Source organism: Cherax quadricarinatus, chromosome 58 (genome assembly GCF_038502225.1).
Source record: "Cherax quadricarinatus isolate ZL_2023a chromosome 58, ASM3850222v1, whole genome shotgun sequence".
Lineage (NCBI taxonomy): Eukaryota > Metazoa > Arthropoda > Malacostraca > Decapoda > Parastacidae > Cherax > Cherax quadricarinatus.
Genome location: NC_091349.1, coordinates 10762668 through 10779554, shown reverse-complemented (window position 1 = coordinate 10779554; position 16887 = coordinate 10762668). Strand labels below are relative to the sequence as shown.

At 39.9% G+C, this 16887-nt stretch overlaps 1 protein-coding gene across 3 annotated transcripts in view; it reads right to left on the bottom strand.

Annotated features, from left to right (window-relative positions):
* Positions 1 to 16887, bottom strand: part of Utx (Utx histone demethylase) — an 806852-nt gene that overhangs the window by 26548 nt on the left and 763417 nt on the right. For all 3 annotated transcript variants that reach the window (XM_053790164.2, XM_053790163.2, XM_053790166.2), the window contains 3 exons: positions 10192 to 10367; positions 8217 to 8571; positions 4893 to 7038 (listed from right to left, as the gene is read on the bottom strand). In XM_053790164.2, the coding sequence (XP_053646139.1) occupies positions 4893 to 7038; positions 8217 to 8571; positions 10192 to 10367 (2677 nt within the window). The remainder of the gene's footprint in view (positions 1 to 4892; positions 7039 to 8216; positions 8572 to 10191; positions 10368 to 16887) is intronic.

Sequence of the window (16887 nt, the reverse complement as noted above, 5' to 3'; positions counted from 1 at the left end):
CTAGGGTGAGACAAGTAGTATTTATTGTAAGAAATCAAGTGTGGTATCTATTGTAATAGCCAGGCTACCTCACCAGGCCACCCCACCCACACATACTATTCTATGATATTTAAGCATCCCAGAGCGATAAAATGTATATACAGTTCACTCATTACTTACCTTAAAATATTTGTAGTCTTAATGTAGGGTCAGGAGTAAGTAAATGAGATAAAACGAATAAATGAGAGAGAGAAAGAATGAGTACATGAGAGGTGACAGGCCAGGCACAGAGTAAACAAACCAGGCTCCCACATCTTATATTTATGTTTATTTATTCTATTGTGGGGTGTATTTATCATCTTTTTATGTTATGTATCGTGTTTATTATATAATTTTGAAAAAAATATCATGGCTGGATTAATGAAAATGTGTATATTACCGTAATATACGACATTTAATGAGACTCGGTGACTATTGTTATTATCACCACTTGTGGAAGTCGTCTGCTACCACAGCTCACATTTATGTTTATTTATTCTACTGTGGGGTGTATTTATCTTATTTATATGTTATGCATCGTGTTTATTATATAATTTTGAAAAAAATATCATGGATGGATTAATGAAAATGTGTATATTACCGTAATATACGACATTTAATGAGACTCGGTGACTATTGTTATTATGGCGTCACTTGTGGAAGTCGTCTGCTCACATCTCACATTTATGTTTATTTATTCTACTGTGGGGTGTATTTATCTTATTTATATGTTATGCATCGTGTTTATTATATAATTTTGAAAAAAATATCATGGATGGATTAATGAAAATGTGTATATTACCGTAATATACGACATTTAATGAGACTCGGTGAGTATTGTTATTATGGCGTCACTTGTGGAAGTCGTCTGCTCACATCTCACATTTATGTTTATTTATTCTACTGTGGGGTGTATTTATCTTATTTATATGTTATGCATCGTGTTTATTATATAATTTTGAAAAAAATATCATGGATGGATTAATGAAAATGTGTATATTAACGTAATATACGACATTTAAATGACTTGATGTATGTAAGTTTATTTAGGTACAGGTATACATAAGTATAATTATCAGAGTATATATAAAATATGAAATAACTTTTAAAAACATTTGAAATTTTGGAGTTTCCAGACAAAATGGAGAGACTTAGTGCTTACTGAGCTCATGGAGAATGTAAACAAACAGGGTGGGGCACGGTGACCGTATTAGAAAGTCAGGTGGGGGGAGCCGTATAGTGAGTTTTGGTCATAATTTGAAATGTCCGTATTAGCGGAACGCCGTAAAGCGGAACGCCATAAAGCGGGGCCCTCCTGTATATATATTCTTTCTTTCAACACACCGGCCGTATCCCACCAAGGCAGGGTGGCCAAAAAAGAAAAACGAAAGTTTCTCTTAAATTTAGTAATTTATACGGGAGAAGGGGTTACTAGCCCCTTGCTCCCGACATTTAAGTCGCCTCTTACAACACGCATGGCTTACGGAGGAAGAATTCTGTTCCACTTCCATATTTTTTTTTTTTTCAACAAGTCAGCCGTCTCCCACCGACTCAGGGTGACACAAAAAAGAAAGAAAATCCCCAAAAAGAAAATACTTTCATCATCATTCAACACTTTCACCACACTCACATATTATCACTGTTTTTGCAGAGGTGCTCAGAATACAACAGTTTAGAAGCATATACATATAAAGATACACAACATATCCCTCCAAACTGCCAATATCCCAAATATATATATATCTTTCTTTCTTTCAACACACTGGTCGTATCCCACCGAGGCGGGGTGGCCCAAAAGGAAAAATGAAAATTTCTCCTTTTACATTTAGTAATATACACAGAAGAAGAGGTTACTAGCCCTTTGCTTCCGGCATTTTAGTCGCCTCTTACAACACGCATGGCTTAGGGAGGAAGAATTCTGTTCCACTTCCCCATGGAGAATATATATATATTTCTTTCTTTCAACACACCGGCCGTATCCCACCGAGGCGGGGTGGCCCAAAAGGAAAAACGAAAGTTTCTCCTTTTACATTTAGTAATATATACAGAAGAAGAGGTTACTAGCCCCTTGCTCCCGGCATTTTAGTCGCCTCTTACAACACGCATGGCTTAGGGAGGAAGAATTCTGTTCCACTTCCCCATGGAGAATATATATAAATTTTATTTTTTTTTTATTATCACACTGGCCGATTCCCACCAAGGCAGGGTGGCCCGAAAAAGAAAAACTTTCACCATCATTCACTCCATCACTGTCTTGCCAGAAGGGTGCTTTACACTACAGTTTTTAAACTGCAACATTAACACCCCTCCTTCAGAGTGCAGGCACTGTACTTCCCATCTCCAGGACTCAAGTCCGGCCTGCCGGTTTCCCTGAATCCCTTCATAAATGTTACCTTGCTCACACTCCAACAGCACGTCAAGTATTAAAAACCATTTGTCTCCATTCACTCCTATCAAACACGCTCACGCATGCCTGCTGGAAGTCCAAGCCCCTCGCACACAAAACCTCCTTTACCCCCTCCCTCCAACCTTTCCTAGGCCGACCCCTACCCCGCCTTCCTTCCACTACAGACTGATACACTCTTGAAGTCATTCTGTTTCGCTCCATTCTCTCTACATGTCCGAACCACCTCAACAACCCTTCCTCAGCCCTCTGGACAACAGTTTTGGTAATCCCGCACCTCCTCCTAACTTCCAAACTACGAATTCTCTGCATTATATTCACACCACACATTGCCCTCAGACATGACATCTCCACTGCCTCCAGCCTTCTCCTCACTGCAACATTCATCACCCACGCTTCACACCCATATAAGAGCGTTGGTAAAACTATACTCTCATACATTCCCCTCTTTGCCTCCAAGGACAAAGTTCTTTGTCTCCACAGACTCCTAAGTGCACCACTCACTCTTTTTCCCTCATCAATTCTATGATTCACCTCATCTTTCATAGACCCATCCGCTGAAACGTCCACTCCCAAATATCTGAATACGTTCACCTCCTCCATACTCTCTCCCTCCAATCTGATATCCAATCTTTCATCACCTAATCTTTTTGTTATCTTCATAACCTTACTCTTTCCTGTATTCACCTTTAATTTTCTTCTTTTGCACACCCTACCAAATTCATCCACCAATCTCTGCAACTTCTCTTCAGAATCTCCCAAGAGCACAGTGTCATCAGCAAAGAGCAGCTGTGACAACTCCCACTTTGTGTGTGATTCTTTATCTTTTAACTCCACGCCTCTTGCCAATACCCTCGCATTTACTTCTCTTACAACCCCATCTATAAATATATTAAACAACCACGGTGACATCACACATCCTTGTCTAAGGCCTTATATATAAATATATATATATATAAATATATATATATATATATATATATATATATATATATATATATATATATATATATATATATATAATATATATATATATATATATATAATATATATATATATATATATATATATATATATATATATATATATATATATATATATATATATATATATATATATATATATATATATATACTATATATATATGACAGGGTGGATAGGATAGCAATGTGGCAGATTCTGCAAATGTATGGAATAGGAGGTAGGTTACTGAAAGCAGTGAAATGTTTTTATGAGGATAGTGAGGTTCAGGTTAAGAGTATTTAGGAGAGGGGGAGATTATTTCCATGCAAAAGCAGACCTTAGACATAGATGTGTGATGTCACCATGGTTGTTCAATATATTTATAGATGGGGTTTTAAGAGAAGTGAATGGTCAGGTGTTGGCAAGAGGTTTGGGGTTAAAAGATAAAGAATCTAACACAAAGTGGGAGTTGTCACACTTGCTCTTTGCTGATGACACTGTGATTTTGGAAGATTCTGAAGAGAGTTGCAGAGGTTGGTGGATGAGTTTGGTAGGGTATGTAAAAGAAGAAAATGAAAGTAAATATAGGAAAGAGCAAGATGATGAGGATAACAAAAATAATTAGGTAATGAAAGATTGGGTATCAGGTTGGAGTGAGAGTATGGAGGAGGTGAATGTATTCAGATATTTAGGAGTGGACGTGTCAGCAGATGGGTCTATGAAAGATGAGGTGAATCAAAGAACTGTTGAGGGGAGAAAGGTGAGTGGCACACTGAGAAGTCTGTGGAGACAAAGAACTTTCTCCATGGAAGCAAAGAGGGGACTGTATGAGAATACAGTTATACCAACGCTCTTATATGGGTAGTGAATGTTGGAACAAGGAGAAGGCTGGAGGCAGTGGAGATATCATGTCTGAGGGCAATGTGTGGTGTGAATATAATGCAGAGAATTCGTGGTTTGGAAATTAGGAGGTGCGGAATTACCAAAACTATTATGCAGAGGGCCGAGGAGGGGGTGTTGAGGTGGTTCGGACATGTAGAGAGGATGGAACAAAGTAGAACGACTTAGAGAGTGTATGTATCTGTAGTGGAGGGAAGGCGGGGTAGAGGTTGGCCTAGCAAAGGTTGGAGGGGGTAAAGGACGTTTTGTGGACTTCCAACAAGCATGCATGAGCATGTTAGATAGGAGCAAATGGAGACAAATGCTTTTTAGGACTTAATGTGCTGTTGGAGTGTAAGCAGAGTAAAGTTTATGAAGGGATTCAGGGAAACCGGCAGGCTGGACCCGAGTCCTGAAAATGGGAACCACAATGCCTGAACTTTAAAGGAGGGGTTTAGGATATTGGCAGTATCTGAATGCCTCTGCTAAGATAGTGATTATGTATGAGTGATGGTGAAAGTGTTGAATGATCATGAAAGTTTTTTTCTTTCTTTTTGGGTCACCCTGCCTCGGTGAGATGCGGTCGACATGTTGAAAAAAAAAATACACACACACACACATTATTTACCTTCATGTAAAGTTGCACGGTATTCATGCCCAGGATGGAATGCCCAACATGAGAGAGCATGTTTCCCGCAGAAACTACTCTTGCAAATGCTGGCAGCTTCATTAGTTCCTGTAGCTGTGCACGCCACTTCTTTTCATCGGACAAGTCAACATTCGTGCCAAACTTTATCATTTTTTGCACTTTTTTCTTTTTACTGTCATCAGTCTTTGGTGCACCTGCTGCAATTCTGTCTTGTTCTTCTTTGAGGCTCTCTTGAAAACTAGATGCTTGATACTGGGCATATTTTGCAACTGTGGTGTGAGAACGGTGACTGGCACAGGGCCATATTTTAGCTTCAGTTGCAGAATCGATATTCTCATCTGCATCTTGCTTCAACTGAGTTCGTACCTCAACTGAATGTTCTGGATTTACTTCAACTAAAGTTTTTGTAGAAAAGAGCCCCAAATCTAATTTAAGTGCAGATGCCAAGCCTCGCACAACAGCTATTGGATGCTGAAGACAAAACTCTTGCAACTGTGGTGAGAAGGCTAGTTTTTTGTTGTCTAAAAGTACTGAAGGTGTATTCGGTAAAAGCTGCTCCTTGTTCAGTTTTACTTTAGGGGGCTCTGGCAATGCTGGAGGTAGCTGCTTGTCTGAAACCATACTCGTATTACGGACACTAGCTCCTCGACCCTTGCATCCACTCATAATATCTGCACTACTCATGTTGATTGAGAACACAGGTTCAGCTGTAGGCTCAACTTTAATTTCACAAAGCCTCATGTTAGTTAAACGAGGTTTTGTTTCGGGTGAAATATTCTGATGTGATACTTTAGTATCAGGAAGTTCTTGTTTGATGTATGTGATGCCCGACTGTAATGTGGTAGAAGTGGATGCAGAAGTTGGTGCAGATGTTGTGGATGGAGAAGTGGTGGTGGTAGAGAATTGGGTATTGGGCAGGGCTACTTCTGGACCAACATCACCGGCCTTTGCTAATTCATCGATTACATCTTCCCCTTGAGCTAAACGATTCAATAAATCTTCTGCAAGTGATGTTGTGAACTCCTTTTGACTAATGAGTTCCTTAAGCTCCTGGAGTTCTTGGTCACTGACTGTTGTTTCTGGTGTAATACCACTTAGGTCTTTGGGTAATGCCTCATTCAGGTTACTGTTATTGTAGCCATTATTAAAACCATAACTAGCAGAAGTTGTTGGTACTCCCCCATTGGTATATGATTGATTTTGGGTAATGTATCCACCAGTTGAGGAAGGTTGAGAATATGCTTGATTAGGTTGATTATAATTGGTAGTGGGTGTCTGAGGTCTCTGGGTTACAAATCCTCTGTTTACCCCATTTGTTGCTGGTTGTGTATAGTTTGGAACACCAGCAGGCTGCCCAGGACGAGCCATCTGCCCACCTTGAACAAAACTGGGAGGTTGACCAAGGCTTGGCGATACCTGCGGGCCCTGCACAACCGTCTGCTGCTGCATTTGCTGTTGCTGATGCATTTTCATCTGATGCTGCTGCATGAGACGGTAATTCTGTTGCAGCTGTTGTAGTTGCTGCTGCTGCTGTGGTGTTAAATTGGCTTGATTCTGCTGCTGATAATGCAATACTTGCATCTGTTGCTGATTGAGGTAGAAGTGTGGTCGTTGCTGATCTCCAGCCAAATCAGGCTTAAACCGCTTGGCATCATTACCAGATGCTGGGTAAGGTGGTGGTGGCCCTGCTGAGCCTGCAGGGCCAAATTGCTGGCCATACTTTTGGAAATTACTGGCCCCAGCTGCTATTGATCTTTGCTGACCAGACACCTGCTGCCCCTGGCTTTGGCCCTGTTGCCTATTGGACATGTCTGTTGTAACAGGTAGGTTCCAAGCCTCCTCAATGCTCAGCAGTTGCCGAGGCTTGTTTACTGCACTCGGCATGGGAGCATTTGCAAGTTGCTGTTGGAGAAATTTTATGCGTGGCGCAAGGTTGGGGTTCACAGGTTTATTGCTACCACGTGTTGCATTCATATAACAGGCTAGAGCATCCCGTGGCTGATTGCAAGTTTCATACAGTATGCCTAGATTAGTCCAAGCTGCTGTGTGACCTTTGTCATATTGTACTGCACAAATGTAAGCTTGTAGAGCATCAATAGGCTGATTTTGTTGCTGGTATAACACTCTGAAAAGATAAATACAGAAATAAATACTACAGATCCAAATATTTGGAAAATGTCAATACTACACATTCCATATTCTACTGGCCAAGCATCATTGATGGGGCAATTTAACCTTTATAGTTTCCTACTACATTACATATCAAACAATGGTGAGGTTAATCAGAAAAACATTGCAATTTAATGATACTGATTCATTTTGCAAATTTTATTTTTCTTCCCTTTCTTTCAATACACTGGTCATCTCTCACCAGGGTAGGGTGACAAAAAAAAAAAATCACCATTATTCAACAGCCCTCTCCCCCAAAGTACACAGAATCATAATTTATATGACTTGAACTGCAACAATTCCACCTCCAGGACTTTAAAGTCCAACTAATTGGTCTCCCTGAAACTGGTCAGCCAGGTTTCTATTTAGTCATAAAGGTGGACAGATGGAATTTGTCCCTTCTATATACAGTAGGACCCCTGTATCCACAGGGAATACATTCCAAGACTTACCATGGATACCCGAAACCACGGATAGTAGTGAACCTAATATATATATACATGTAAGTGGTTTTTTGTTTACATACATACCTATGATAAAGTTTAATCGATAAATTACGCACAATAAGTGGAGAACTAGCAGTTTTTTACTGATGGGAAACACTTCAGGGCTTCGCTTAGGCTTTGAAGAACTGCTATCATTGCTATTTTTGCAATTTGGTGCTATTATTAAGCAAAATTAAGGGCTATTTTCAGGCCACAGTAAACAGTGAATAACTGAAACCGTGGAAACCTGACCCGCGCATACCGCTGTCCTACTGTACAGTAAACCCTCAATATAATGGCACATAAAAAGTAGAAAATAAGCAGTTTTAGCAGGTGAAAGTAGTAAATGGAGTTGAAACATAAAAGACAATAACAGATCAAGAATAAGAATGGAGACCTCCCTTTTCTGGAGCCAACTTGCAATGTTACTAATGTCACTGAATCAGATAATACGGGTAGTTTTAAAAAGAGGTCGGACGGATACACAAATTGGTTAAAAGTGTAGATCCTCTCTTGCATGGAAGAGTATGCCTACTGCAGTTCTGCATTCTTTTGTTTTTATGCACACAGGTAATGGGTCAAAAATATCAATTAAAATTAATCTAAAAAAAAAAATAAATATTAAACAAATGCATAAATGTAAACTTACCCTATAGAACACCAAGTATCAGCATTGCCCTCACACTTGTCAACAGAGTTTCTGTATGCTATAAATGCATCATGTACTTTTCCAAGGGCAGAGTAGCAGCGACCAAGTAGGTACAAACTTTGTCCACTCTTAGGGTCAGCTTCAATAGACTTTTGCAGATATTGTACGGCAGTGAGTTCCCTGTATGATTTCTCTCCCAAACTTTCAACAGTATGGTACATCCATCCTAGTTGGCGCTGGATGTCTGCACGGAGGTGGTTGGGAAGATCTGGCTCTTTTAGCAGGTTTTCATATGCTTCTCGAGCAGCTCTGTGCTTGTTTTGAAGCTCATACAAGTGAGCAACATGGAATTGAACTGTAAAAGAAAATAAGTGTGAGAATGAAATTGTGTTTATTTATTCTGTACATAAATATAATATGTATCTTAGGAAACTGCATGATATCATATAAACATATTTTGAATATTGGCTAGTGGAAAGGGAGGGAATGAGGGAGAGGTAAGGGAAAGGAAAGTTAGAAGAAAATGGGTGAGGGGAGACATAAGTCAAAAGGAAGAATAGAGGGAAATAAAGGGAGCGAGGGGGGGGGGGACAGCAAGAAGTAAACTTCTATACCACAAGACGGGCAGAAAGCAGCAACTTCACTCTGGCTGTACCCTTCTCCAGAACATTATTTCATCTGAGATCATTTATCCCCAGGATAACTCAAGTCTGGAACACATTCGTACATCATTATGATGTCAACAAGATAAAGTCAGTTGATCAAATGAAAATGCTGGCCCACAGATGGCTCCAACTTCATCCCGTTTCCTACCTTTATGTTTCATAACAATAAAAATGCTTTCAAATGAGCTGATGTAGGTAACAGCTCTTAGCTTGTCATTAAAGTTAGGAATCCTTAACCTGTAAATAGCTTGTCAATAAAGCTAGGAATCCTTAAGAATATAAAAACATAAGAAAGAAGGAACACTGCAGCAGGCCTACTGGCCCATGCTTAACCTAACCTTGTCAAACCCTGTGTAAAGAGAGAGAGAGAGATTACAGCACTTCGACATATCTCGCATCTGCTTGACAGTAGGGGTGGCAAGTACGCTCACACCTTGAGTATGCTCCACTTTCTTGGTTTGCCTGCCCCCCCCCCCTCTCATCTGCAACTGCTTGATAGAGTAGAGAACAGAGCAAGACGTCTCATCTCTCTCGCTTGGACCCATCCTGGATAGATCTGTCATTTCAGCGGAGCCTTCAACACAGGAGGGATGTGAGTGGCCTTACTGTTATATACAAGGCCAAGATTGTCAAAGCACCACACTTGGCTCCACTTCGAGGACAGCAAGAAGCAAGCTTCTATACCACAAGATGGGCAGAAAGCAGCAACTTCATTCTGGTTGTACCCTTCTCCAGAACATCACTTCATCTGAGATTATTTATCCCAAGGATGACTCGAGTCTGGAACACATTCCTACAGCATTATGATGTAAATGAGATAAAGTCAGTTGATCAAATGAAAATGCTGGCCCACAGATGGCTCCAACTTCATCCTGTTCCATACATGTATGTTTCATAACAATAAAAATGCTTTCAAATAAGATCATGTAGGTAACAACTCTTAGCTTGTCAATAAATTTTGGAATCCTTAACTTGTAAATAGCTTGTCAATAAAGCTAGGGATCCTTAACCTAACCTTGTCAAACCCTGAGAGAGAGAGAGAGAGAGAGAGATAAGGGGGGGGGGGGGTTGGAACTCAAAATTTAACTTTTGTATACAATATAATGGCCTCCCTCTAGGCCTTTTTACTTCTGAATGCTGTATCACTTTCACCTTCTGTGCTTAACTGGCAAACCTGGAATGTAGTGACCTATTTATTTATGGTTTTTTTTTTTTTGCTAATACCCAAAATGGTGATTATAATACACCACGTGGCTCTCTGGTAAACAACAAAGAATATGACAAGCTGAATAATTCTTTTATCAACTTACTTTCAAGTTTAGAAAATGATGCTGGACCAGCATCAATTAATGCTGATTGGAAGTGTTTCAGTGATGATTCATAGTCACTTTGGACTTTAAACATTAACCCCAAGCGGAGATGAACTTCATTGGCTCGACTGAAACCAGGTTCGATGTACAATACTTGTTGAAATGCCTTGATAGCCCTGAAAAAAATAATGCTTAGTAATGTGTGAACTTGCATGCAAATACATAAAAGTAAGAAAATAACAATGCAAGTGTAATTTCAGGTTATGAACATTTCAGTGTTCATAACCTGAACACTTCAGTTCAGAACACTTCAGTGTTCATAACCTAAAACCAATAATTATGAAATGATAAATAATAAATGTCAACCCATCCATATTATATTTGATCAGTTAATTAAGCTATTTGTTTAGGAGCAATATGCATATTCTCCCCTGTCAGTCTCAAATAACTTGACAAGTTGTGAATTAGTACATTTTCATATCAACATATCACGAAATTAAAAAAAAAATTAATAAGGTGATGTAATTAATTTTGTATATAGAAAAAACAAACTATCTTCACGAATAAGTCAACAGATTGAGCAAGGGACCTGGGAGTAGTAATGTCTGAGGATCTCACTTTCAAGGATCACAACAGTGCCACGATCGCATGTGCAAAGAAAATGATAGGATGGATAATGAGAACTTTCAAAATGAGAGATGCCAAGCCCATGATGATCCTTTTCAAATCACTTGTTCTCTCGAGGCTGGAATACTGCTGTACATTAACATCTCCATACAAAGCAGGTGAAATCGCAGATCTAGAGAGTGTACAGAGATCCTTTACTGCACGTATAAGTTCTGTCAAGCACCTTAACTACTGGGAACGCTTGGAAGCACTTGACTTGTACTCGTTGGAACGCAGGAGGGATAGATATATCATAATCTACACTTGGAAAATCTTGGAAGGAATGGTCCCAAATCTGCACACAGAAATCACTCCCTACGAAAGTAAAAGACTGGGCAGGCGATGCAAAATGCCGCCAATAAAAAGTAGGGGCGCCATTGGTACACTAAGAGAAAACACCATAAGTGTCCGGGGCCCAAAACTGTTCAACAGCCTCCCATCAAGCATTAGGGGAATTGCCAATAAACCCCTGGCTGCCTTCAAGAGAGAGCTGGACAGATACCTAAAGTCAGTGCCGGATCAGCCGGGCTGTGGCTCGTACGTCGGACTGCGTGCGGCCAGCAGTAACAGCCTAGTTGATCAGGCCCTGATCCATCGGGAGGCCTGGTCATGGACCGGGCCGCGGGGGCGTTGATCCCCGGAATAACCTCCAGGTAACCTTCGTTTACAATATTCTTGTAGGGGTTTGACTTGACATTTAAATTGGTAAAAATTGTAGCCTTTAAATTCAGTCATTTTCATTTTCACTCACTCACTCTCTCTCTCTCAACCTAAAGTAAGGGAATGGCCAAATTTAAAAAATAAACACCTCAGTAAAAATTTTTTTTTTTTACAACACTAGACCATAATCAAAGTTGGATACGAAAATGATTGCAAAGAAGCAGTGCATATTAATACAGGAGACCATACAAGTGGACATGTCAACCAGAGTGGCTTGATTCACCGCCGCTAAGCTCTACACAAGACACTACTCGAACACTTAATATTTATAATGTAAAAGACACATTAGTTAAGAATTCCACTTTTATTCAAAACAGCTACACATATGAACTTTTGTTTTATGGATAATTACACAATTTACATTGTTTTATCCTGAACTGAAGTAAACATCTTGTGAATATCAAAAGAAGCTTTACACAGAATAGACAGAGCTTTATAACACATGTTGGACTGACTGCACTAGGTGTTTGCGAGCGAGTGATGGTAGTATACTGCAACAAAATATTTGCCAGTCCATGTTGGTGAGCAGCGAGTATCGGCTAATTTTTATATCGGTATCAGAGTATTGGCTAATTTTTATGGTATCAGTATCAGCTAATTTTGATATTGGTATCGGTAAGTATAGGCTAATTTTTATGGTATCGGTTTCGCCCTAAAACTGAGTATCGGTATCGGCCCAAAAAATTGGTATAGTCCCATCCCTAGAATTCAGTGCAATAGTAGCAAGTTTACGGTCATCATTTGTCACAAAACATTAAACAGTAGCTATTTGTGGTTGAGTTATTTAAGAATTATTAACGGTAGATGTAAATTTCCAAAATACGTACCTCTAGCCAACTAAAGTCAAGCAGAAGTGACATCAAAGTCTACTGATTTTGTTGGATGAGCCATAGACATGGCTCCTCGTGCATGACAGAATGATGATTGATCGAGTGACTGGTGTCATTCTTCCTCTGTTCCAAGTTATTTAAATTTAGCTGAAGTTTTCGCACTGTTGCCCTCAAATTACTGACAACGTAAAGTTGTAAGGCGAATGCCATGAAGGTATACGCCTTTGCTAATTCATCAGTTTTATCATGCAAAAGATGGGGAAAGTGACAAAGAATCCACAAAATGTGTACAGTTGTACAATTCTTGTCTGACTTCCGATGCATGTCACAATTGACAATCGTGAAGCTAAGATCATTTACAGATGATAGAGAATCGCGATTAAGGTGTTAATCTTAAGATACTTGGGCACATATAAGTGCAAGAAACAGCAAACAGTTCAGTCTGAAGGGTGGAAGCCCATTTATTGATGCGTGCTCTAATTTCTATATAGGAGTCATTGCTCCACTTGACAACAGCACCACCAGTGGGTGGGTGAGTGAACAAAGCCATCAATAATTTGGCGAAGAATGCCTGGTGACTATGGCATCAATACACTTAAGACATCATACTTAGCTTCAAAACGAAGATTCGACTTTAATGAGGTTCTCTGGGGTCAAGTGAGCAATACTGATTGGGAGAGAGGTAATTTCCCTGTTGCCTTAATTTACATATATCGTTTATCTGGTTCACTCGGAGGTTAGTTAGTTTTCCTTGTCCATCTGGAGGCGTGCTGACTTGTGAAGAAAGTCTGGAGGGGTTCAGTGCAAGGGTTTGTACAACAAAGGATACACAAGATATACACACCAAAATATGACTACTACTCAGAGGAACTCTTGTATTAGTTTACATTTTACAATATATACAACTTATATACACCACGGAATAATTATTTCTTGTGTAAATTGCTATTTTGAGTGATATCAGCGAAAATAGCACATAATTTTTAGAGGCGTAGCACATCTCAGCCAATCAACGCTTACTGTAGAATTGAATCTTCTCACATGACTTCTGAATGTGTAAAAAGAAAAAAAAATGCACCAAGCTGATGGGTTAAGTTTGGATACTTTTTTACCATTTGCGCAACAAAACACTGTCAACTGCAAATCAATTTAATATTTCACAATTCAAACCATAATTAATGGGCGAAATTGACAGAGTAACGATCGTAAAATATACCCAAAATATCATACAAGTCTAAATAAAGTCGAATCCCCATTTTAGAGATAAGAGAATTGTTATCGTATAGATAAATTGGACTTACATGACCCGCGTTACAAACAGATAATCGCGCAAAGCCGATAAAGATTTAAGCCTAACAAATCAGTCAAGGACTTACCAGAGGGGTGATGAGTGAAGTAAGGGAGGCTGCTCTGGAAGCAGGAGGCGAGATAGTGAGGGGTGGGACACCTGAGAGGGCTGTAGTGGAGGTGATTCACTCACTATGTGGTTCCGGCCTTGCAACACTCAACACCCTCTCACACCCACACAACGTTTCTTACTATCTTACCTCTTTCCCTGCTACATATTTAGTAAGACCACCACTGTTAAGTATGGAACCCACGCGGATCATTAAAGTTGCAGTTCACTTTAGCATTAATACGGAGGCTATATTAATGCTTAATTTTGAGATTACAGTGAACTCGTGGTTATACAAGTACCGAATCTGCCCGGTTGTGGTAGCTATGTGGGCCTGCGGGCCGCTAGTATGAACAGCCGGTTGAACCATGTAGTCAACAAAGCAGTTTAGCCATAGGCCGGGTTGCTGAGGTAAAAAGCCCTCGAAATATACCTTTACTTTTGATGAGTTTCGAGTCTCACTACTCTCCGAGCCCGGCCATTGGCTATGCTCGTCTGGTGCTTGCCTGGTCAACCAGGTCGGTGCTGCTGAAGGCCCGCTGCCCCACATATCCATCACAGCCCGGTTGATCTGGCACCTGGTGAAGGTACTTGTCCAGTTTCCTCTTGAACGCTTCTACACTTGTTCCAGCCTTTTTTTTTTTTTTGACATCTGGTAAGATGTTGAATAGTCTGGGGCCACGAATGTTGATACGTGTTCCCTTATTGTGCCCACCGCACCCCAGCTCCTCACTGGGTTTATTTTGCGCTTCCTCCCATATGTTCAGATAAATCACAAGTATACTGTATATACCCCCTAACAAAACGTTGTCAACCTTTATCGGTAGTATTTCATTAACACAACATTTAAATGCTGTTTTCCATATTCCATCCACCACCCTACATTTAATAGTTGTTTTATATGGTACTGTGGCTATACTTACAGACTAATACTCGGCGAACTCGGGTAATAGTTAATATTATACCAATGTACATCACGGAATAAGCGACATCATTTATGTTGCATAATTAAGTTAGCGATAATAAATACGCAGAAAGTACTAAAGAGCCTAGTCCCAACTCTGCATGTTAGTCATAACATACTGGACTGAAAGATATGGGGGAAAGTGTAAAATACACCAAATCAACCAGGTTGAATTGGATATGTGGACCAGTGGGCCGCCAACAGCAACAGCCTGGTTGATCAGGCAAAGCAGTAGATGCGCCAGGCCATAACAAAAGCTATCGAAGTAGAAAACTATCGAAACTCTTCAAAGGTTCCTAGCAGTGACATCAATTAGGCTCAGTGATATCAATTATGCTACACAAGTTAGGTATGATACTGTTGGTTACAAAATTATCAAGTTTGTATAATAATAATTTATGAATTAAAATGTGCACAACCACAATACTAGCAGCTTAGCTACGGAATACGTCACAGATAAACACACATCCAGGACCGTTAGTAACGCTTACACTAACAATGCATGACGACTAAGTCTATGGTGGATATTTCTATCAATATCTTTTAGCATAAGTTATAAACTGGATTACACAACTGAAATATGCCAACAATAAAAATTATTAAAATTTGGGAAAATTTCATAGAAACAATAAAGAAAATGTTAAGAAAGTGGAAGATTTTGAAAGCTGGGTGAGCTCTGACTGGGATTCTCACTAGACAGGATGCTGTGTCCGCCGCCAGGTGGCAACTACAGGATATCCTGCGCTGCCTCAGGTAAAGAATCATGCCCACTCCTGCAAATCATTAACACTCACTAAGGCTTACAGTTCTTATGCACTATATGGGATACAAGTACGCTATGAGAACGGGACTAACATACCGACCCGTAATTAGGATACAAGAAACAGACTACAGGAGTGTGCCAAGTATCGGTATCGGTGGCAATGGCTAATTTGGATGGCATCGGTATCGGGAAAAAATGGTATCATCTCATCCTTACGGATTATGTAAGATTAACTGGTGTTTTTAAACCTTTACAAATATCAAGAAATTTAATTCCACCAGTGTCTTCTTTCCATTATGTTTTCCTTTGCAGACGATACTAGAATTTTCATGTCATACATGATATAAACCAAGTCTTCCAACGGGCCACAGAAAATATAATGTTCAATAAGGTCAAATTTCAGTTACTCGTTATGGAAAACTTGAGGAAATGAAAGTTAGAATGAAGTATAAAAATTCTAACCAAACAAGAGAAAAGCTAATGTGCAAGCCTCACTGAGAATGAATAGACATCAGGTACCCCAAGACTGTCAACAGCCTCCTAGCATACATACAGGGAATTACCAATAGGCCCCTAGCTGTCTTAAAGAGGGAACCGGACATATATCCAAAAATCAATACCTTACAAGTTAGACTATGGTTAGAGTGGACCTAGTAGCGACCAGTGAAAAGGCAGGGCCAGGAGCTATGACTCGACCTCTTCAACCACAATTACGTGAGTACGTTGAACTGCGTGCGGCCGGCAGTAACAGCATGGTTGACAAGAGCCTGATCAACCGGGAAAAATCGTCTCAAGCTGGACCTCAGGGGCGTTGACCCCCGGAACACCCTTCAGGCAGATAAAATCAGAGGATCTCACCTTCAAGGATCACAATAGTGTCATTATCATGACTGCAAGGAAAATGATAGGGTATATACCTTTATTTTACATCTTTGATGAGTTCCGAGAATTTTTTTGCTCCCGGAGAGAGAGAACGTTCAAAACAAGGGATGCCAAGCCGATAGCGATCATCTTTAGGTCACTTGTTGTCTCTAAGCTGGAATACTGCTGTACACTAACAGTTCCTTTCAAGATAGGTAAAAATTGCAGATCTGGAGAATGTATAGAGAGCCTTCACTGCACATATAAGTTCAGTCAAGCACCTTAATTACTGGGAACGTTTGAAGTTCCATTGCCTGTAATCCTTGGAACGCGAGAAAAATATATCATAATTTACACCTGGAAAATCCTAGAGGAACTGGTCCCAATTTTGCACAGTGAAATCACTCACTACGAAAACAAGATTCGACAGACGGTGCAACATACCTTCAATGAAAAGCAGGGGAGCCGTGAGTACACCAAGAGAAAACACAGTAAG